The sequence below is a fragment of the Coturnix japonica genome, chromosome 8 (assembly GCF_054131305.1).
Source record: "Coturnix japonica strain WE chromosome 8, WE-NBRP24, whole genome shotgun sequence".
NCBI lineage: Eukaryota > Metazoa > Chordata > Aves > Galliformes > Phasianidae > Coturnix > Coturnix japonica.
In genome coordinates, this window is record NC_140670.1 from 5,743,763 (window position 1) to 5,766,760 (window position 22,998).

Below are 22,998 nucleotides of genomic sequence, written 5' to 3' on the forward strand. Positions count from 1 at the left end.
GGAAAGCAGCGCGGAGGGCAGCTTCACGACAGCGCCGCCGTCGCTTTACGGCAGCGCGGAGGCACCATGGAGGGCGGCGGTAACACGGGCACCAAGGGCAGCGGGCTCGGCGGCCTTTTCGGCACCGGCGGGGCCGGGTACTCGCACGCCGACCTGGCCGGGGTGCCGTGTAAGTAGCGACCGGAGGGACCGGGCCGGGCGAGGAGGGCCGGGACAACGTGGCGGGGCCGTGCCGGGGGAGGGGGACACGGCCTGAACGGTACCGAGCCCCATTGAGATGAGCGGTACCGCCCGGTGCCGGCCCGCACCGCCGCTCGGTGCTCGTTACCGTGTCCGTGTGAGCGAGGCCGCTCCGTTACCGCCCTGCGGGTGAGGCCGCAGCTGGGTCACCGTGGTGTTTTTCTCTTTGTCCCCAGTAACGGGAATGAGCCCTTTGTCACCGTATCTGAACCTGGACCCCAAGTACCTCGTACAGGTGAGATCAGCGCTCGGTTCTTCATGCTGGGGTTGTTGTGGCCGTGTGGGAAGGGCTCTGAATGCCCACAGGGCAACGCGGAGCCTACAGCCCACACGTGGTAAATGAGCCTTTCAGCTCTGATACAAGCTCATAGTGCCACAGCTCCTGCTATGAAACCAGCCCCAAGATCAGCAAAGATACCACGTCCATCCACCAGGATGCCCCGTCCTTGGAGGTGTTCAAGACCAGGTTGGACGGGGCCCTGGGCAACCTGATCTAGTAAATGTGTATGTTTGGTGGCCCTGCCAGGCAGGGGGTTGGAACTACATGATCCTTGAGGTCCCTTCCAACCCGGGTCATTCTGTCATTCTGTATCAGAAAGACTTAATTGAAACCCTGTAATACTTTCCTTTTTCACTAATGTAGACAAAAAGAGAGAAAAGATTGAAGCTTCCATTAAGGATGCAAAATTGTTTCCTTTGTTTATACATATCTCTGTGATCATTAGATCCTTAGATCCATTAGACCTTGCAGAAGTCGTGCTGAAAGTCACCAGTTAAAGAGCATCTGCTTAAACATGCTTTTGTTCATGGTGCAAAAGTGGAACACATTTAAAGGGAAACTCTTGTTTCTATTCCTCTTGCACTCAGAGCTGTTGCAACTCAACAAGCCTGTAATGGTAGGAAATAAAGGATATTTCTCTGCATAAGTGGATTCCCCAGCACAGTCCTCTTGTTGCTGTTGCTGAATAGTCAATATTAAAGAGGTACTTAAACCTCTTCCCAAAAAAGCCTCCACTATATGTGCATAGGTAGCTCAGTGAGGAACAGCACTGCACCATCTGCAAAGAAGGTGTTTAAGCGATAGCAGGTCTGTTGTTGCCTCCTTAAAGATACAGAAATTAATAGCTGCCAAAACAACAGAAAAGGAGATGCTTGTCTACCTGATTATTTATAGATGATTCTGATAGCTGGAATAGAAAAAGCACCCAAATCACGTCATGGTTTTGTACTGTATTTCAATAAGAATGGAAAAATAAGATTATGTTCCATATAAAACTGTTGTAGACAACACATCCAGAAACACTGTTTCCATCTGTTCATACTTTAGTTCACTGCACAGTTAAAACAAAGTGGGTATAAACTTTGTATTTTACAAGTGTATCTGATTTTAAATCCTTTTTTTGTTCCTTTCCAGGATACAGATGAATTTATCTTGCCCACAGGAGCCAACAAAACCCGGGGCAGATTTGAGCTGGCCTTTTTCACCATTGGAGGATGTTGCATGACAGGTAGGTGACCATATCTTCACTTTTTCCAGCTATTATAACAGCCTTTATCTGTAGTCTTACACAAACAGTTAAATAACTTCAGGCTATATATATATATATACACACACTTAGAGTTCCTCAGTGCCTACTTCTAGTGTGTGTTCTTTTCCTTTTCCCTGCTACCCAGGGGCAGCATTTGGTGCACTGAATGGATTACGACTTGGCTTGAAGGAGACTCAGAACATGGCGTGGTCAAAGCCTAGAAATGTACAGTAAGTGTTTGACTGAAGAAATTCAGCCTAGTAACAATATTTTTATCCAGGATGGAACGAAATTAGCTCTGAATATACTGCAAAACTAAATGTATATGTGCATCTTGAATAGACACAAGTTGGAGTCCAAATACATCAACATCGAGTTATGAAATGTTTTTAAGACTAAAGATATTCAGTCCAAGAGTAGTTTTTCACTTAGTGCCAATTATGTCTTCTGACTTAACTTAAATATTTGAGGGGCTGAATTACTGCTTTATTATTTACTAGAAATCTGTTACAAAGTCAAGGCACTGATTGTATTTGTTGAAGTAATCCCAAAAGAAGGGATTCTACTGTTGAATATATATATTCTACTGGGATTCTATGCTGTTTTTCCTTACTTGAGAGCAAATTCTCTCTGCATTCCTGAACTTAGCAGGACTGGAAAGAGATTAAGAAGCAGAAGATGTGCCTGCCTGGATTTGTGCGCTGCTGAGCAAGCACTGCACGGTGATCTGCTCATCAAGAAGCAAAATGGCTTCTGACATATTCTTGGCAATACCAGGCAGAATATTTGCAGATAGGCTCATAGTCATGTGGAGAAAGAATGGAACTCAGCTGGTGAAGTGGATCTCTGGTTATGCAGCACTTCTTAGGAACCAGCCTAGACCCAAGAGATGCTCTCTCAGCAGTGGCTGGCACTCACATGAGCCCAGGGTGGCTTCACTCTGAGTCCACCCCTTCTGGTGACATGGGAAACACAAGTGTGATCAGTTTTCCTGTGCTCCCTGGGCCTGCTACAGCCCTTACACGTACTCAATCACCAGTTCAAGCCATGACCTAACAGTTCCCCTGAATCCTACCTACATGAACAGCGATTGGGCACTATTTGCCCTACAAAGCAGCAAAATTGCTTCTGACAGGTTCCTTGCAATACCCAGTGAAGTATTATTGGGGAATACTAATAATCATATTCAGGAAATTAAGTTTGACTCACCCAGGTGTTAACAGGAATCTCTGGCTGTGGAACGCTCCTTTCAAGGAAGCAGCTGTTGTTTAGGAGAGGTTCTCCCTGCAGAGACTGGCCCTTAAATGAGCTAAAGGAAAGTGGACTCACAATACACCCCTTGCAGTCATGTGGAAGGGAGGCACAGCTAAATTGTCTGCAGCTGTGCTCCCTGGGCCAGGCACACCCCTCCACCAGGTGCTCAATCATCAGCTCAGGCCATGACCTAACAGATCCCCTACAGGTACATTTGAAGATGAGCTCATACATTGGGGTCATAATATGTACAATCAATAATTCCCATCCAGAATGAGCATAAGTCTGTAAATAGATTCACTCGTGCAGGCAGGCTTCATAGTTGTTGCAGGATCATACACACATGGTTTATAGTTACTGCAGAGCCATAGATGATGTATGATTTATTCAACAGATGTTTCCTAAATGTCCAGGTTGTTCTAGTCTTCATGAAAGTCCACTACCAGATGCTATTGAAGAGAATGTGACAGTGACATTAGAGCACATCAGAGCTGAGTGATATTGCCACTCCTGGTGGTCTTATGGGGCATAGATCTCAAAGTAAAACAACTGTTAAACCAGTACCAGAACAGGCATGTCCACCCTCCAAGGTAAAATATGTCCACTATTACAGTCCTGGGCCAGTATTTCTGCCAGAACAGGGGCATGCTGAAGTCATTTACACATTGCTTTTCAGCCTGATATTGATGGTTAGGCGATTACATCAGGCACCAGAACTGGGATGACTCTGACCTAAAGCAACACAATCAGTGTTCCCTTCACAATGAAGATCAGGGTTTGTGTTATAATTTCATGAATACACATAGTAATTACATGCAGAGTTACTGATCCCCTCCCTCTTCCAGTAACCTCCCCTGCAGTGCAAGCAGGCCAGGCCACTCTGGTGCTGTCTGCATATTTCAAGGTCACTTCACATTATGGATCCCTGGCATAAGATCCTCAGCACCACAGCTTTGGGTTTCAAACACACATCACTCCCCTTGATTTGGATTCTAAGAAGGAAGGCCCAAGCTGTCTGTAATACATGCAGGGCACTGGGTTGATGATCACTGCAACTCTCATTTAAAACTCAGCATCTCATTAAGTCATTTAACCCACCACTGTAGGGACTGATAACCAGTCTTCAAGGCAGCCTTTAGAATGCCATTTGTGTCTTCCCATTGCAGATGCTTTCCCCAGAATTCTGCTAATTAAGCCAAATATTCTGCTCACCAAGAAGCAAAATTGCTTCTGACAGATTCTTGGCAGTGCCAGGCTGAGTAGTTGCAGGCAGACTAATAGTCACATAGAAAAAGAATGCAACTCACTTAGCTGGTGAAGAGGCTCTCTGGCAATGCAGCATTTCTTCTCAAGAACCATCCTAGACCCAAAAGATGCCCTTGGAATGGCTGGCTTTTATATGAGCCCAGGACGGCTCCACTCTGAGTCCACCCCTTCTGGTGCAGTGGGGAGCACAGGTGCAAACAATTTGCCTCTGCTCCCCAAGCCAACCACACCTCTTCACCAGGTGCTCAATCACCAGTTCAAGTGGTGACCTGACAGTTCCCCTACACATAGTATGGGATTTTCTGGATCACAGCATCCATGAGTGTCCACAGCATTCCTGAGTTGACACCTTATCTTGTTGCATGAAAAGATGCAGAGCATTTTTATGCAGTATATTTATATGAGTACTGGTAGTTTAGATGCCACTTTAAGACAATTTATGTGCCTTTAAAGGAGCCACTGTAAACTAGAAGAGTGAAATAACTGAGAGACTATTTTCATTCTTCTAATTTACTTTGGAAAAGGGGAATTTTACAGAAGCAAGTACAAATTGTACAGACTCTTCTCCTTTTAATACAGTTTCTATATTTTCCATCCCCTTCTTTACCAATTATACTATTAAAGATAGACCAGAATACTGCCCATGACAATTATGACTCTTCCACAGATGAACAAAGTTGTATGTGTTCATAATGAGCTTACACCAATCCACGTTGTCATGTAGACTTCGGTGGGTCCAGCCCAGCAGGTGGCAGTCATTGCACACGTTGCTGTTTCATAGCCCTTGCCCTTCAATGGAAAAGGCATGTTGAAAGTGGAAAAGTAGTAAGAAATGAAATCAAATGAACTCAAATGAGAAGGAGCACAACGTGTAACGTTTTCATTGTATTAAGTGATGTACTCAGCTCCAGTGGTAGTCAGCTGTCCAGGGCAATACTGTGCCTGTGGCGGTGTTACGCTGCTGGGAGATAAAAATCAGTCATGTCTTCTGGCTCTTGTCACCGTTCTGGTGGCAGCTGATGCCATGAAGAAATGACGTGGTGCTTCCCTGAGAGTGTGCTGAGGGTTTCATTTCACTCTTCAGTGCTAGTCCGGAAGCATACAGAAATATTTAGGATACCCTCCTTTTGCTGTGTGCTCCTTTGATCAAATGGAATTACAGGATTTCCTCATTTCCCACTGAAATCAGTTGGAATTCAGATGTTGATATGGTACAAGTCTGTCTTGAAAGACAGATTTTCTTAAGGCTAAGCAGAAATAAAGCATCCTCTGCTCCTCAGAGTATGTACGATGGAGGAGATTATGTATTACCAAGTTGTGTGCTTTTCCTTACTTATTTTAGAAGGCTTTTTAGTTTGTTATTCCCATTCCAGTGGGAATTTCAGTATAAATACTTCATGCCTGCTATCATAAATCAAATAGCATTAATTCTCTGGCTTGGAATAATGCCTGATTGCAGAGCCTTAGTAGAGCACTAAAGCTTTCAATATCTTTTTAACTTCTTTACAGAATCCTAAATATGGTGACAAGGCAAGGAGCGTTATGGGCTAACACTCTGGGATCTCTGGGTAAGTCAGCTTGTCATTATTAGGTCTTGACATTGCTTATAACTAGTACAGATTTGAACAGGAGGAAAGGAAATGATCAGAAGCCTGATGGGTTGGAAGAGGACTTTAAGATCACGTAGTTCCAACCCCCTGCTATAGGCAGGGACACCTCCCTCTAGACCACATTGCTCAAACTCCTATCCAGCCTGGCCTCGAATGCTCCCAGGGAGTGGTAATGGGAGCTAAACGATCAGTATGGAAAACAAACTATGTAATGTTACAACACCGTAGTATTTTACATCAAAAAATACAAATCATTTCCCTAGGATTTTTCCCTTTTCTTTTGGTGGTGGTGTTGGGGAGGGGCTGTTGGGGCAGTGGTATGTTCTATATGGACTGAAAAATAGGATGCAGGAACACTGCAGTTCAAGGTCCACAGGTAAGTGACACATTAACAGGTTTTTTCAGCTGTGTTTGAAGAAAGATTACTCAAGAAAATGTTTGTGCATTCCTGTAACAAATTGTTTCTTTGTAAAGTATGGCTTAACCAGTCACAGAGTTAAGCAGAACTTGATATTTGGGACAGAGTTCTCCTATGGAGCAGTTGTATATGTCAGATCCCAAGCAACCTAAGAGGCATTTATGCAGGAAACATAGGCCCTTGTTCTCCAGTCTGTGATACCACATTTGGTCTGTTACCTAGAAAGTAGGTAAGCTGATTAGTTTCATGCCATCTCCAGAGGGCAATATAAGGCCTGACAGTACAAAGTTAAATCTTGGAAAGTTTTTAAACAAATTTGAACTAATAAACCAGGCCTAAGCCGCAGCCACTGCTTGACAAACGTCTGTTTGTCATGTCTATGGATAGTACTATATATGATGAGTAATGCTACTTTATGACCAAACTCTGGTTAGAGAAAGGTCATCTGTAAAACTAGAAGGGCTGGAATAAACACCAAAGACAGAATATCTGGGCACAGTCTAACTGGTTACACTGAGCCTTGATTCTAAGCCTTCTATCTTAGAAGGTGGGAGTTTTAACTGGAATTTCTTAATACCTTTCCTTCCCAGCTCTGCTGTACAGTGCTTTTGGAGTCATCATTGAAAAAACACGAGGTGCAGAGGATGACCTGAATACCATCGCTGCTGGAACCTTGACAGGAATGCTATACAAAAGCACTGGTACAGTGACAAAATGGTTTTATTCTTCCTCTTGTGCTTTCTTCTAGTTCTTAGGACACGCTACATTTTCTAAGTACTGTCCTGCTCCAATAATTACAGAATCACAGAATGACCTGGGTTGGAAGGGACCTCAAGGATCATGTAGTTCCAACCCTCCTGCCTGGCAGGGCCACCAAACATACGCCTTTACTAGATCAGGTTGCCCAGGGCCCCGTCCAACCTGGCCTTGAACACCTCCAAGGACGGGGCATCCACAACCTCCCTGAGCAGCCTAAGAGTATATTGAGAGTATAAGAATGGTATATTAGGCACAGAACTGGAACGTAGCTCTTTGCAGTTGCAGGTGTCTTATGAGTGACTTGTAATAAGCTTCAAGCAGTCAAGATGTTATTTCTCATCTCCCATCTCCAACCTCTCCTTCACTGTGGAAGGGGATTCCCATTTCCTCCGCTAACATAAATAACAATCTCATGCAAGGAAGTGAAAAATCAGGAGTTCAAATGGAACACTTAAAGAAGCCTTAAGATCGTTTTCTAAAGCTACAGATTCATATTGTTAAAGTATGCAGAAAGAAGTTAATATATTTGTAAAGCTATCATGTGGGTGTTTGTACAGCCACTGTGGTAGGACTCTCATCTTTGCACAGTGATCGAGACCAGCAGTGTTAGAGCATCATGGGCTTAAGGTGAGTTTGCTGGTGAATACTGAGATGTTTGCAAAAGAGAAGGTCTGAACTTAGCCAACAAGACTTCTGCTAACACACATTCCAGGCCCAGCAGTGTAAGTTTTAAGTACCTCAGTAAAAGAAGAGATAAGGATGTGTTAAAGAAGAAACGGTGTAAAGTAAGGCAGGTCACACCGAACGTTCTGGATGAAAGCAAGCCCTTTGTGTTCCTGTGTCAGTGGCGTATGAAATATAAGTGCTGCAGCTTAACAAAGTGGAACAGGATTGACTACGAGGGAGTCTGATTGCCTAAGTCTACAAGGATGCCTTTTCCTTTTAATTAGGTATTCTTTATTCTTTGACTTCAAGGCAGAAGTTAAGGTCTGTTAGATCAGGGTTTTTATCCTGAAAGGTTACAAAGCACACATACCAACATCATAGAGCAATATATATTGGATTGCACTGCACAGAGTATTGATCAGTCAGGAAAAAGATACTGAGCTGGGAGGGCCTTTGGTCTGAGCCCAGGTGACAGGTATTGGTTTCTCAGCAAAGCCTGACGGAGTTCACGTAACAGAAAACTTCAATAACCTTTATCTGGTGTTCTTTATTTGTTAGGTAACTTTTATTTCCACTGTACAGCAGGGGAGGTAGATAGGAGCAAGAATAAATTCACTCTTTGGACAAATTGAATGAATTTTGTTGACTGTGCTTCTGTGCAATTGGAGCCTGATAGAGCCTCTCTGGCCTTTTACATAGTAGCTGGTACATAATTTAGTACAAATACATATATCTAAAGAAAAATGGATGCTAGCAAGAAGCGAAGGCAGTACTTGTCATCTGAAGATCTCAGAACACAACATGAGGTGCTTCTTCACAAACCCACAGCAGCTTCTCAGCTATTAATCCTGAAACTTGCCTGATCTCAACATACCTGCTCCCAGAAGTGCCTGTCAGCTGGGGCTTTATCTCAGCCCAGCACACAGGATGGGAGGCCCACCGTCACATTTCTAGCAGGGTTTGTTGAGGCAGAGCTGGTATCTGAGGGCTGCAGAGAGTGATTGCAGAGGAGGGGTGAGAACTTGGGCTATCGTGGAAACACAGCTGAGATGGGAGGGGAGAGGGGTTTTTTCTCTTGTACTGAACAAACAAGGTGATTTTCTAAGAGGACTCAACATTTTCAACTGCATGATTAGGGTAATGTTTAATTCATTTTTCTCAAAAAAGCAACGAGCAAATGGTATTTCTGCAGGTTTTGCACATGGAGTCCTTTCAGTGTCACCTATGGCTCATAGCCAGCAGCTGCTGGCAGCAGGACGCCTGTGTGTGCCCGGCTGTGTACCCAGCTGCGAGCCCTTCCTGTGAGAAGCTTTTTGTGCACTAAGGTCAGGCTGAGCCAGCAAAGCCACAAGTCTGCCTTTGGGTTCCTGGTTTAGGCACACAAATGGCTTTTCTTACCGCTCAGAGCTTTACTTGGAACAGTGAAGGCAGTGAGCTCAGCAGCTTTGTATCCAAACCCACCAGGTCATCACAGCTTGTCTGGCAGTGCAGTTTCTAGAAAGCCACAGCCAGACGTGCCCTCTGGTACAGAGTCCAAGCTCTGCTCTTGGCTCTGCAGCTTTGCACGTCCAGGCAGCCCTAACAGCCCTAACGGCTCCAGTGAGATCTGTTTCATCTTGCAGCGCATGCAGGGCTGGCTCAGCCCAGCTGGAGCCAACAGCTCCCTGCCCCTCTAAAAGCCTAAATGCAATCCTCAAACAGCTTTATGGCCCCTAATGGAAAAGAATAATCATCGCTGATTACTGGGATGCGCTTCCTTTCAAGTGCACTTCCTTTCAAGAGGAACTTTAACAAGTGGCTGCATGGCATCTGGCCACCATGGTGTGTTATCTCGCATGCTCAGTTTGGCACTCATAAACACTGCAGAATCAAACTGCAGTTGCCCAGTGTTGAGTCACGCTCTCAGATGTTCCCATGCGGTCAGAGAATATTCTGGGAACTTGACCAGCACCCTCCCTGCTCCCGAGAAACACAACCCTTCTGCTGATTGGTAACAGCAGAGGGACACATGCCTCCCTCCACTTCTGCCACTGCACGTTGCAGCTCACGTGGGGTGTGTGAGGCTGCGGGGCCATTGACTCCCATGTCCCAGCTCTGCTCTGGCAGCAGCTTCTGGTTCCCAGGGTCACACACACACACACACACACACACACACACACACACCACTCCTATTTTGTTCCATTACTGCCATCATGCCCTTTCTTTTTCCACTCCAATCTAGTGACTGTGGTGAACAAATAGGGTTATTATTCCTCATCTGAATCCCTACCTGGAGGAGCTCTTAAAGCAAAAGGTGGTCTTGTCTGCTGCAGCTGATCATTGCATGGGACAGCATTAATGAGCTTTGCTTTTCTTCTTCTCCAGGTGGAGTGCGTGGGATAGCACGAGGGGGCATTGCAGGTCTGACGCTCACCGGCCTCTACGCTCTGTATAACAACTGGGAGCACATGAAGGGCTCCATATCCCGGCAGTCCCTCTGAGCAGGGCAGCCAGCGCCGGGCAGAGGACACGCTTGCACAGTCACCAATCCAATCACTGCGAGATCTGTCTGGTGCCCTTTCCTATTCTATTTGCAATGAGTGTGAAACTGAAGGAAGCTGTGCTGGAACCTCTTGCCACCATTGGGCTGGATTGGCCCTTTCCTTCCTGCCAGCTGCTTGCTGGAGGCAGCGATAGTTACTGGACCTACAAGCGAGCAGAGCGGCCACCACGACATCACGACAGTCTCCCTGACACGCTCACCAGCCAGCCCTGGACCAGAGCCTCGCAGCGTGCTCCTGTCCCATCTCTGCACCAGCTGTGCTGCCAGGTCCAGTCAGAGGTGTACTGCTGCTGCACAATAAAGCCTGTGTCCATACAGCCCTTCGCTGCGGTCTGTCAACAGCACCTGGGCAGCCCGAGCAGGTGGGAGCCTCCAGCAGCGACTGGCACAGGGCAGGGCTCGTTGCTGTTACAGCTCAGGGTAAGCTGTTCAAAGGGATATTGGAATTAATAAAAAGGGTGGTACTTATGCAACACTTTTTCTATGCTTTGCCGTTCCTGCTGCTGTTGAGACAAAGACGTCCTGCATCCAGTGACTTGCATTTACAGTTCAGCTTTGAAGGACCATTGTGATAGAGTCATGAGGCTGTTGGCTGAGGGGAGGAGGTGGATGGCTGATGGTCTCCTGATGCACGGTGACAGCAGGGGCTGATGCCACTCCCTGACTAGTAAGAAACACAGAAGTTATGTGTATAAATGGAGGGCAGTAACCAATGACTATTGCAAGACGGCTGTCATTGGGTTATAAGCATTTTAGTGCTCCAGGACCTTACAGCTCGCTCAGCCAACCATTAGAAACCAAGCAATACAAGTACATCTCTTGCAATTACTGGGTTTTTAATTAATAAGTTTCTCTTCCCAACCCCCAAGTAGTTCTTATAGTGGTGAAACAGAGATGTGATGAATCTACGCCTTCACCAGTGCTAAAGTGGAATCATTATCAAGCATTTGTTTGTAGATAATGGAACAGTAAGTCAGAAATCAATTCAGTAGTCAAGATTACTGTTTAACAGCTCATTCCTTAAGTTTGTAATTAAGCAGGTCCAGGACAGGACAAAGGCAAGGGAAAAAAAAAAAACAAGAAAGAAATTACTTACTGAACAACCTCCTGTTGAGAGCTGCTCAATAGAGCTGCTGTGTTCCTCCCCATTGGTGTTGCAGGTTATTCCCAGTCCATGTTTCTTGGTCACCTTTAATAGGAGTTGTACTCCTGCATGCTCGGCAATGATAGGCAAAGGACTGCTGCCAGGACCTGCTTCTTGCCTCACAGCAGAGCTAAGTGTGTTTCTCTGCAATAAGCTTTGTATCTAAGGCTGTGGTTCCCAACCTGTTTGTATGTAGAGTGACTCATAGTTGAGCTATGAAATACAACCACAGCAGCAGCCAGCTCTGCGTGGGATTGAGCTTGGAATGCTGCACTGTTCTCACATGGAAAATGGGAGCAGCAGCCATCTAGTAGCAGCAGCATGCAGTAACATACACGGTCATATCCTGTCTATGAAACAGGAGGGGAAACGTATGTTAGAGCAGCAAAAGGGATCCAGGGCTCTGACTTGACGCGGGGCTGAGAAAGGATGGGGGGCAATTCTAGATTAGCTTTGATCAGATGTTGCCTCTCTGCATAGAGGTATAGCTAGAAAATCAGCGTGCTTTAAATGAAGCTTTGTGTCCTTGCATACTGGCCTGTGCTGCTGCATGCCAGGCACCACAGTGACGTGGGAGGTACCACTGCCATTTTTAGTACCCTGTCATTAGCATTGGTATTGCATTCCCCTCAGGCATCTATTCCCGCTGTGGCATCCCCTCTCCCTGCACAGATGTGCTGGCAGAGCAGGCACAAGCCTAGGAAACATTAAGGTCCATAAATCCATGGGACCTGATGGGGTGCATCCGCGGGTGCTGAGAGAGCTGGCGGAGGTCATTGCTGAGCCGCTCTCTGTAATCTATCAGAGGTCTTGGAGAACTGGGGAGGTGCCTGAAGACTGGAGGACGGCCAATGTCACTCCAGTCTTCAAAAGGGGCAAGAAGGAAGACCCGGGTGACTATAGGCCAGTCAGCCTCACCTCTGTCCCAGGGAAGGTGATGGAACAGCTTGTGCTGGATGCCATCTCCAGACAACTGGGTGATAAGGAGGTTATCATGAGTACCCAGCATGGGTTCACCAAGGGGAGGTTGTGCTCGACCAACCTGGTGGCCTTTTATGAAGATGTCACTAGCTGGGTGGACAGGGGGAGGGCGGTAGATGTAGTCTACCTTGATTTCAGTAAGGCTTTGGATACTGTCCCCCATGACATCCTTATAACAAAGCTGAGGAAGTATGGGATAGATGAGTGGACGGTGAAGTGGGTTGAGAATTGGCTGACTGGCAGAGTGCAGAGGGTTGTCATTGCCGGTGTGGTGTCTGGCTGGAGGCCTGTAACTAGCAGCGTCCCCCAGGGGTCTGTACTGGGTCTGGTCTTGTTCAACATCTTCATCAACGACCTTGATGAGGGGATAGAGACCACCCTCAGCAAGTTTGCTGATGACACGAAGTTGGGAGGATTGGCTGATACACCTGAAGGCTGTGCTGCCATTCAGCGAGACCTGGACAGGCTGGAGAGCTGAGCAGTAAGAAACCAGATGAGGTTTAACAAAAGCAAGTGTAGAGTCTTGCACCTGGGTAGAAATAATTGCATGCACCAGTACAGGCTGGGGGATGAGCTGCTGGAGAGGAGCTCTGCAGAGAGGGACCTGGGCGTCCTGGTGGACGACAGCTTGACCATGAGCCAGCAGTGTGCCCTTGTAGCCAAAAAAGCCAATGGCATCCTGGGGTGTATTAAAAAGAGCGTGTCCAGCAGGTCGAAGGAGGTGATCCTCCCCCTCTACTCTGCCCTGGTGAGGCCTCATCTGGAATATTGTGTCCAGTTCTGGGCTCCCCAGTACAAAAAAGACAGGAATCTCTTGGAAAGAGTCCAGCAGAGGGACACAAAGATGGTGAAGGGCCTGGGGCATCTCCCCTATAAGGAGAGACTTAGGGAACTGGGTCTGTTTAGCCTTGAGAAAAGAAGGCTGAGAGGGGACTTGATCCAGGTTTATAAATACCTGAGGTGTGGGAGCCGTAGTGGTGAGGCTGGTCTCTTTTCAGTGGTGCGTGGGGACAGGACATGGGGTAATGGGATGAAAGTACAGCATAGGAAGTTCCGCATGAATGTGCGGAAGAACTTCTTTACAGTGAGGGTGACGGAGCACTGGAACAGGCTGCCCAGGGAGGTGGTGGAGTCTCCTTCTCTGGAGATATTTAAGACCCGCCTGGACGCCTTCCTGTGTGACATGGTGTAGGGAGCCTGCTTTGGCAGGGGGGTTGGACTTGATCTCTAGAGGTCCCTTCCAACCCCTACAATTCTGTGATTCTATGAAACCCAGCAGCTGGGCGGCCTCACAGCTCAGGAGCCCCATGAGCAGCCCTGGGGTTGGGGTGCACTGGCCCTTCACCAGGCTCATGCTGTCCTGCTTTGGATTGCCCATACCCTGCTTCCAGTACAAGACAGCAGCTTAACCTGCTCAGCTCAGTCAAAACCAGCCTTTCTGACCGCTTGCAAAGCTATGAACTGTTGCCTGCGCCTGCTATTTGGTCTTCCTTTTGTACTTATAAGATCTGAAATAATGACTTGTCCTTGTCTGTGCAAGCTGTATGCTCAGGATACGCGCTCAGGAGTCCCACACGTGGCTGCTAAGGGAAGGTCTAGCCCAGTTAGGAAAGAAGCTTATGTGCACGTACACCCACATGAGAAACACCAGGTAACTGGGCTGAAAGGCTGCCAGTCTGACATTCAAATACAAGGAGAGCTCAAGAGCTAGAGAACCAGCTTTCAGTTGTGCAGCCAGACACGATACGGATTACAGAAGGACTGAATCATATTAAAACCAAAATCCATAAATCCTTCAGTATTCAAGACTTAATAAGACTGAAAAGACACCATTTTGTCTAAATCTGTGTTTCTTACAGCTCCTGAATAAAGGCCAGTGCTTTAGCCATATCAGCTACGTGTCTGTGAGCTTCTGTTCACTGCAGGGATGGCAGCAGCTCTGAGGTTCCCTGGCCTGGGCAGCTGAGCACAGTGCAGGTGGGGGCCAAGCAGCAACCAAAGCACAAAGCTCTGCTGGGGTGAGCGCGCAGCCACAGCAGCACCAGAGCACAAGTGTGACCCAGGCAAGTCCATCAGTTTTGTTAACCATCCCACAAAGAAGCCAAACCACACAGCTTGGCTGCAATTATTTTAATGGAAAAGACTAATGTTTTACATAAATATCAATTAGTGATAAGTCAGTTGAATAAGTAAAGGAATACATACCCCCAAGGTTTAAAGGCTCATAATGAACTGATAAGGTAGCACACAATGACTACAAGGAATTACAGGAGATGGGCTGCACTTCAATCACCTTCATTAAGTTCAACTGCTAATCAAATTAGGCTGCTATTGGAGCTGGTCATAGTACATCTTCCCATGCAACAAGGACACGTTCAAAGGCGAAGTGAACTTCAGAAACACCTTTCTGCTTTCAGTTGCAAGCTCCAGCTATTGAAGTATAAAAGCCTGTAGGTAGTGGTCCACTGACATCAAGCCCATTTGGGGTCTAGTTCCAGGTGTGCAAAGTGCCCCTCAGCCCCAAAGTTGGAACAAATACACAGGTTGTATCAGACAGCAACGTGTGCGCACACACCAAGGTCGGATCTTGTTAACTTCCACAGCACTGTAAGGAAGTGAAATCAGTTGAACTGTGAGCCAGGCTTCAGCCATAGGGAAAAGGAGAAGCTTTTTAAGTCGCTAAGTTTGAGGTGAGTAGAAGCTCACGCCAACTGATGGGCCTGATCCACATTGCCATCCAGCGTCGCTTTCTTTCCTACCAAGTCCAAGTGTCAAATACCTCCTGAGCTGCACGTCCATGGCTCTAAGGTGCAGAATTACCGGAGCCCTCACTTCCATACTCACAACAGTAAGAGATTTCACAGCTAAGACATTAAAATTGATCAGACAGCGGGACCAATAGTTTGCAAAGCCGGTGCTTCCCAGTTAAAAAGTTAATAAAAAGCCAATCTGAAGGGAAGGAATCTAATTCCTCAGACATTAGCTTTAAATGCCACATGGCAATGATGCCTGCTTAGTCAATAAAGGTTCATCGTGACTTACCTAAAACATGTACACAAGTATTTCACAGTTCTTGCCATGAAATTCAAGTAGTTACTAAATGCTGCGGACACAGGAGGATCTGGCTCTACTGATGCATGAAAGCCAACGCTCTGGAAAAGCCCATCAACCCGACTCTGTTTTTCCTTTGTCCCTCTGAAGGGCTCAAAAAGCTTCATGTCAAAACCATGTTACCGACAATCCTGTCATGTGCCAGGCTCCACAAACTGAGGCATTCAACATTTAGACTATGCATACTCAGCTGGGAGACACACCAATATAAGATGCAAAAGAAACCTTTATGATTAGCAACTGCTCAATTGAAAACAATTCCAAGCACAGTCTATGCTACCTGGCAACCCCGGTAAGCGAGAATCCAACTCATGTGGACGCTGTGGCAGCTGAATGGAAATGCGACGTTTCTGAAGTGGATGGCAGGGGTGGATGATTCACAGCACCACAGAGAATTTGCTTTATATTTGCACTGCTTTCAATACACTTCAAGTGAGAGCCCATTAAAGAAGATGCAGGTAATCCCATAACATATGAATTGACTAATATCTCTATAGTGTCAGATTGCTTATGCTGGGTGGGTTTACGTTTCAAAAATCAATCATAACAAAAAGACGTATTTTGCACCATAACTCTGTTATATGAATATTTCTGTTATAATTTCCCAAGAGAAAGCAGACCGCCAAACACCAACACCAGAACTCAGCTGGCTGCAGTCACTCAGCATGATGTGCCATTCGTCAGCAGGAAGGGGACAATCCCAGAGCCTCCAGTTCTTCACATCTAAACAAGTTTAAAAGAGGGTTATTCTTTTCCATTTACCACGAAGAGAAAGAAGCACTTTTGGACAAAAGCATTTGTAGGACACTGAGAAAAAATCCTACTAAGACGACTGCTAGAGTTGCATCTTGCCTTCTAGGGCTCGATGTGCATCGAGTGTTAATCAGTTTAACTGTAAATGTTAACTTGGACAACTCTGAAGATGAAAGGCACTGCCTTTCCTGTTTGGTACCTAAGTTACATGCAGGACAGGTATCCTAATACATCAGTGCTCCCTACCTGCAGAGCGGTGTGATACAGCCATTTCTCTTTATCTCCATTGAGTTTCATGCAGGCAAACAGGTCGCAAACCGTAGGAAGGCCGAACTCCTGGAAAAAATCACCACCTTAGTTAATCATTCTGTTAATTAACATTAGTTAGTTAAACATTCTGAAGCAGCTTCAAAGTCTGTCAAGTGCTCATAAAGAAAAAAAAACCCTGTATCATGAATCTCTTAGATGAAGACAACTTGTATATAAGAATTAACTCTTGCTGCACGTGAAACACTGACCCAGTCTACTGAAATAACTAAGGAATAATCATCACTGATGGCATTGAGAGAGCTAAAAAGCCTAAAAATTACCAGCCAGTATTGTACAGAAGAGTCACAAATTCAAAGATAGGCATAAAGCTGTTAAACAAGAAACCCATCCCCACTGACTTATGACACAGCAGTACAAAACAGCTCTGAAAATGCTTACTTGTGCTTTCTTGTGTAGGAGCCATTTATCTTCCACTGGAGGCGGGTTACCATTTTCTAGGTTGTTTGAAGCCAACACCCAACTGTTTACGTTCAAGGGGTGGTGGAATGGAGCCAAGAGGTCCACAAAGGGACTCCTGGAACTATTTACTTTCTCTCTGCTTGCCTTTTCATCTGCTGTTTCTGCCTTGTGCTCAGCCCTGGCTAGCCAGCTTGTCAGAGGCCTTTCAAGCAACACTTTGAAGGGTTCTGCTATCTCTGCTGAATGATCCACTTTCTCGGCACTAACGGGTTCCCCTGCGAGCTGCTGTGAAGGGTTAAGCCAGGAATTGACAAGAGATTTTGGCTTCTCGTGCTCTGGGTTCGGTACAGCTTTCTGGCTTACTGGAACTCCATTTTTATCCTTCCCTTCTTTCTTCAGAAGCCATTTACACAGAGCCTCTTTTCCACAGTTTTGATCACACACACATTCTGAGAAGCTGCTACACAGCTCGTTCGCTTTGCACACGTCTTCCATTTTAAAAGGGGCCTGGGGGTGCTGAAGAAGCCAGGCATTTACAGCAGATGTAGTGGGTAACTTCTTTCCATCAAGATGCTCATTCAGGCACTTCAGGTTTCCCAGGTTCTCAATTTCCACACTTTTGTTCTGGTTGCCGCGACAATTGGTGCACGTTTCAGCTTTGAGGAGCCAATCATTGCAATCAAATTCTTCCCTAAAAGGTTTAAATTCATACTTCCACTTCTCATCTGAAGCACCACCTCCGTTTGCCACGCCAGGTGTAAGCAGCCAGTCAGAAAGGTCCACCTCCTCTTGCACAAGGGATTCCAATTCCTCCACCTTTTTTTCCATGGAGAAGGATGAGCTGGAAGCCAAGGTGGATTCCTTGTGACCAGGGGCATCATGCTGTTGATTGCGCAGGAGCCAGTTCTCCAAATCTTTCAAGTTTCCCCAGGCTTTCTCAAAATAGCAGACTTTGGAAGAGCTTAAATCCTAGTAAAGACACATTGAAATGCAGTTATTGACACTAAGAACTCAATGTCAAGTTGAAGGATGGATCCAAGTTGAAAGAGGGAAGATTTAGGTTGGATGTTAGGGGGAAGTTCTTCACTAGGAGAGTGGTTAGGCCCTGGAACAGGCTGCCCAGGGAGGTTGTGGATGCCCCGTCCTTGGAGGTGTTCAAGACCAGGTTGGACGGGGCCCTGGGCAACCTGATCTAGTAAAGGTGTATGTTTGGTGGCCCTGCCAGGCAGGGGGTTGGAACTACATGATCCTTGAGGTCCCTTCCAACCCGGGTCATTCTGTAATTCTGTAATGTTTCAGCAACTGTTTGCATAGCCATAAATCTTCCGTAATTTTGAAGCTAAGCTCCACCGCATTCCACCTGCAACCATTCTCTCCTTACAAGGTTGGTGCATAAACAACATACCTGGCTGGGTTCTGACATAGATGTTTGGGTAACCCATTCCTTGAGGTTGGTGTTGGGAATATATGGAGCCCGACAAACATCCACAGGTCTGCTTCCAAGCAACCAGTCAGCAAGAGAAGTGCCCACTGTCCCACACAGTGTTTTCTGCGGATAAAAAAGTACTGTTGGTTATCAAGGTGTCCAATTGCTGAAGCAATCAAAGGTGAACATCAAAATGAACATTCAGTACACGTCAGGATTTCTGAGCCAGTATTTCTACAGCCATCTGTATAACCTCAAGCCACTGCACCAAGTGCTCTGTGATACGAGACTGCTCAGAGAGCAAAAGACAACAAAGGGACATGACAGCTTCTTCTATAATCTAGTCAAAACCCCCTAAATTTGACTACACTTCCATCTCTAATTTGCTGCCTTCCAAATCTTTACTAGCACTGTTTCTGTGTAGGGCCCAGCATCTTGTTTCCCATAAATTCCTGGATTAAAATGAATTACACAGCTCCCAGTCCTGACAACACAAAGGACTATTCATTTAAGGCGTTCAGGCAGACAGTCCAACTCCAGCTTCACTTCCATACTATCTTCTTGCACATCTATTTATGGAGCAGCTAAAACACCAGATCACCAATGCTGAGCACAGCAGCTGCTATTGGCCACTCAAGTATCTTCACAAACAGAAGCCACTCCTCAAGCAGGCTCCTCCAGCACTGTGCTGGAGTTCTCCCTTTACTGATGATACAGCCTAACATCTACAGATATGAGTATTAATCTTACCTGCTCACAGTTTGTTAGGGCACAGTTCTGCCCTGGGAACCAAGGAGAAGTTATCTCTCTCTCTGAGGTTTGCTAGAAAAAGAGAGAAGTACAGTTCAGGTTAAATCTCCATTGTTTTCAGTTTCTAAGACACAGAAGCAAAGTGCAGTTACAACTGATCCACTCTTAACAGCCAATGATTTTCATTATTCAGAACACAATAAAGACTTGCTACAAAAAGACTAGTTCCATTCCACTGCCTTTAAGAGAGTGATCTCCAATAATACACGAGATACGCTGCTTACATAAGAACCCCAAAATAATTCTACAGCAGAGATACCTTCCCACAATGTAAGATTTCCTTTAGATTCTCACAATCAACATTAGTTTTTGCTGGAAAAGAGTATGAACACAACCAAAGTAACATAATATATAACTAGACCTAAGCTCAGCCAAAATCAGAGCAGTAATTAATAAACTACTAAATATTGAATGAGTAGAACTATGGGACCTGTCCACAAAAGTTATTTAAGTATTTAAGACTTTAAGTACTACAACCCAGTAAAGCCTCTGTGCTTACCATTGTTTTAATTGAACCAAATGAGGTAATGGCCTGGCGAAGGTACGATGTGTCAGCCTCAAAATTCAGGACAGAAGACTCCTCTGGTTTAAGAGTGAGACTTTCCAGTCTGAAAGAGCAAGATGAGAGTTACAGCCTTATGTTTTTAACTACTACACCTGTACAGCTGCCTTGGCACTGATTAACAAAAACAAAACATTTTTACTGCTTGTACAAAAACAAGGAGATGTAAATTCACAACCTAAAGCAAAGAAACCAGCAAAGCACAACTTCTTCCTTCTTACTTCAAATGAAAATCTGAAGTGACGTGCACAAATGAGCACACCTACTCCTTTCTATGGTCTTGCTTTGTTTTTTACCAATCTAAGGTGCAGATGAGAGGAATCATACTTCAAAGTGCTTAAAGACTCTCAACTATGAACTATTAAAACACAGAAATGGTGATTCAGGTTAATTATTAGTTCTTCTAGAATCACAAATAGGGTTAAATTTCTAAGTCAAAATAAATTACCGACTGTATTAGCTCGCATTGTAATCAATATTTACCTCTCCAGGCAAGCTGAAATCTGGTTCGCTAGTTCGTTGTTGTAGGAGTGTTCCAGCTGATGAATAAGGCAATTGAACTGTCCCAAGAACTGTGTGGAAGACAAAACACTCATTATTGTTTGGGCTTCTCAAGTTAAAACCAAGATAACTACAAAGATGCAGTTCATTTTAAAATCCCAGTGCAACCACCTCTTACCCAGTAGAGCTGCTGAGCTTGCTGCTGCAGCGCCTCCTCCTTCAGCTGCTGGATGAGATCTACCTGCTCAAACAGCCACACCTCACGGCTGCGCAGGCATTCCAGCTGGCGGCTGATATGGCTGTGAATCTTGGCTTTAACCTGCAAGGTAGTGATTCCCATTGCTGTTATATCTGTCAGACGGTACCAACAAGCACATGCTGGGCAGGTTACAAAACTCTATTTCTCAGGCACAAGTGGTATTTTTGTACCAATTTATTCCTCAAGCTCTAAACCACAGTAACCCACAACGCCACATGACTCACAAGTCAGTGCAAGTTTCCAAGCTGCCTCTAAAGATGATCAAATAACAACGTTATTCACAACATCCCTTTACTCAGATGCTTCAGCCAGAAGCTTTAGAAAATGCCACATGCCTGGGCTAGAAGTACAAAACAACCTCACCTAAAGCATGCCTAAATTACAGGCCAAGAGACTTGCCCATCTATTGGAAACCTTCAGATCACCCTCCCAACAGAAAGTACTCTGGAATTATTTAAACTGCCAGTGAAGTCAGACTGGTTATGAATGCATCGTTAACGAATGAAGAATTACCTCTCGCCAGTTCTCTTTAATCTGCTGCTCGGCTTTGACAATTCCAGAGATAGCTGTTTCCAAGTCCTTCCTCGCCTGAAGGCACTTTGCCAGCGTCTCGCTGCTGCAAGAACTTCTATTTCTGTCTTGTGGCAGACTCATTCTCAGCGTGTTCCTAAAGCACAAGGAAAAAAAACACTTAGAAGCTTCCGTTCTTCCTTAAGGAAAGAGGAAGGGAAGAGCCATCGATGTTGCTTCACTATTAAATGCAACAACAAAGCCTGAGACCCCACAGCGACAGAGTTTTGTGAGCAGAGCTGAAGCTTTCTCTGAGAGCAACAGCAGACTCCGGGATGCTTTGGCACAAGGAATTTATGCAACCACAGGAAAACCAACAGATATTTGCCAACAGGCTCAACCGCAGGAGCTGAGGCAATCCCCCCTGCTGCTCACGTGCCCCTGCATTTCTGTCTAGCCAGCAAAGTCCAGCAGCTGGGAGCTGATCTGGGCAAGGCTCTGCAGAGCTGATGGGGAAGGCAAGACCAGCCTGGCAAGGCTGCAATTCTATCCTTGTACTGACACAGCCTGGCTCATTCACAGCTGCTGCTCTACAAGGTTTCACACCCTTCACCTTGCTAACGTACTCCTTAGAACATCCTTTAGATTCTCCCTTTTTTGCCTTAAAACCAACCACCCTCAAGCCCTGGGTTAGGTTATAACCAGGACTCAAACTCAACACCCTGATATAGAGCCTGCACGAGTGCAACCTCTCAGAAGCCACCTGGAAACGTTAGTATGAAAGTCAGAGAAAACCAAGCAAAAAGGCAGTGACATGGCTATAGCCAAAGCTGCCACATATACAAAGCAATACGAATAGATCACAGACCGTATTCCTTACATAAGAACCACACCGCCGTGCCCTCCACAAAGAGCAGCAAACGCCGCCCTCCGGCTCTCGCAAAATGGCTGTTCTGCCTCGTCAGGAATCAACAGCCAAATGCACGCAGCGTTACGGAACGGTCCGGATCGCTCGTTTCCTTTTCCTCAGCCCCTTCAATCAACAACGCAGCCGCTCAGGACGCCCGTCCCTGCCTCACAGCGGCCCCGAAATACCTCAGCGGGCGGACAGAGGGGCAGCAGCAGCAGCAGGTACCGAGGGGCAGCAGGTACCGAGGCGCTCCCCGGGGCTGGGCCGGGCAGCTCCGCGTCTTATCGAGGCGGCCAGGCCCCGCTCCGCCCCGTCCTCACACGGGGCGCACAGCGAGGGCGTGGGAGCCGGAGGAGCCGCTGTTGGGGGGGAAGGGCTCAATGAACAACATACAGCTCGATAAACAACAGAAATAACAGAAATCCCGTTCCGAACCGCAGTCCCGGCACAGCGCAGCCCCCGCAGCGCACCGACCCCCGGCCCGCAGCCCGCACTCACCGTGCGCTGCCCGCGCCCCGCTCCGCGCTCAGCACCGCCGCTGTCGGGACACGAACGGCCGCTCTCGCGAGATGGGCGCCCCGAGCGCCGCCTGGAGGAGCGGAGGAACGGCTGCAACGTTGGGGGGTGCGAGGGTCAGAGCGCCGCCTGGAAAAGGCCGCCCCTAAGGAGCACGGAGTGCCGCCTGTGTGAGGAAACAGCTGGTTCCAACCCCCTGCTGTGTGCAGGGTCACCAACCAGCAGCACAGGCTGCACAGAGCCACATCCAGCCTGGCCTTGAATGCCTGCAGGGATGGGGCATCCACAGGGCAACCTGTTCCAGTGCATCACCACCCTCTGGGTGCAAAACCCAACCTAATCCAACCTAAACCTGCCCTGTCTCAATCAAAGAGAAGGCTGAGAGAGATATCTCAAGTGCAAGAGGCAATTGGACAAGGCCAGACTCCTATTAATGGTGTGCCACAGCATAGCTTGCCCCATACTGGGCAGCACAGCACTGTGTAAAAGGGAAAGTGATGCT

General features: G+C 46.5%; 2 protein-coding genes and 1 non-coding gene across 8 annotated transcripts; 2 read left to right on the forward strand and 1 right to left on the reverse strand.

Annotated features, from left to right (window-relative positions):
* The first annotated feature begins 47 nt into the window (after positions 1-47).
* LOC107315566 (mitochondrial import inner membrane translocase subunit Tim23) lies at positions 48-14,302 on the forward strand. The gene is made up of 7 exons (XM_085553889.1): positions 48-169; positions 417-475; positions 1,655-1,748; positions 1,915-1,999; positions 5,799-5,857; positions 6,908-7,018; positions 10,107-14,302. The coding sequence occupies exons 1-7, from the start codon at positions 67-69 to the stop codon at positions 10,220-10,222; spliced, it is 627 nt and encodes a 208-aa protein (XP_085410015.1). The 5' UTR covers positions 48-66; the 3' UTR covers positions 10,223-14,302.
* On the forward strand, positions 5,196-5,395 carry LOC116653640 (small nucleolar RNA SNORA74). Its single transcript, XR_004307842.2, has one exon. It is a non-coding gene; the product is annotated as a small nucleolar RNA SNORA74 (small nucleolar RNA).
* A 222-nt stretch (positions 14,303-14,524) lies between the features above and the next one.
* On the reverse strand, positions 14,525-22,544 carry NCOA4 (nuclear receptor coactivator 4). Of its 6 annotated transcripts, none has more exons than XM_085553884.1 (11): positions 22,479-22,544; positions 22,166-22,339; positions 21,074-21,227; positions 20,480-20,620; positions 20,284-20,372; positions 19,738-19,846; positions 19,179-19,250; positions 18,408-18,551; positions 16,982-17,971; positions 16,520-16,609; positions 14,525-16,243 (listed from the first exon to the last, which is right to left on the reverse strand). In XM_085553884.1, the coding sequence occupies exons 3-11, from the start codon at positions 21,212-21,214 to the stop codon at positions 16,238-16,240; spliced, it is 1,782 nt and encodes a 593-aa protein (XP_085410010.1). In that variant the 5' UTR covers positions 21,215-21,227; positions 22,166-22,339; positions 22,479-22,544; the 3' UTR covers positions 14,525-16,237. The 6 variants fall into 6 exon arrangements, with proteins under 6 accessions (XP_085410010.1, XP_085410011.1, XP_015721544.2 ...); XM_085553885.1 differs by having other exon boundaries at positions 21,951-22,339; XM_015866058.3 differs by lacking the exon at positions 22,166-22,339.
* Between the last annotated feature and the right edge of the window lie 454 nt (positions 22,545-22,998).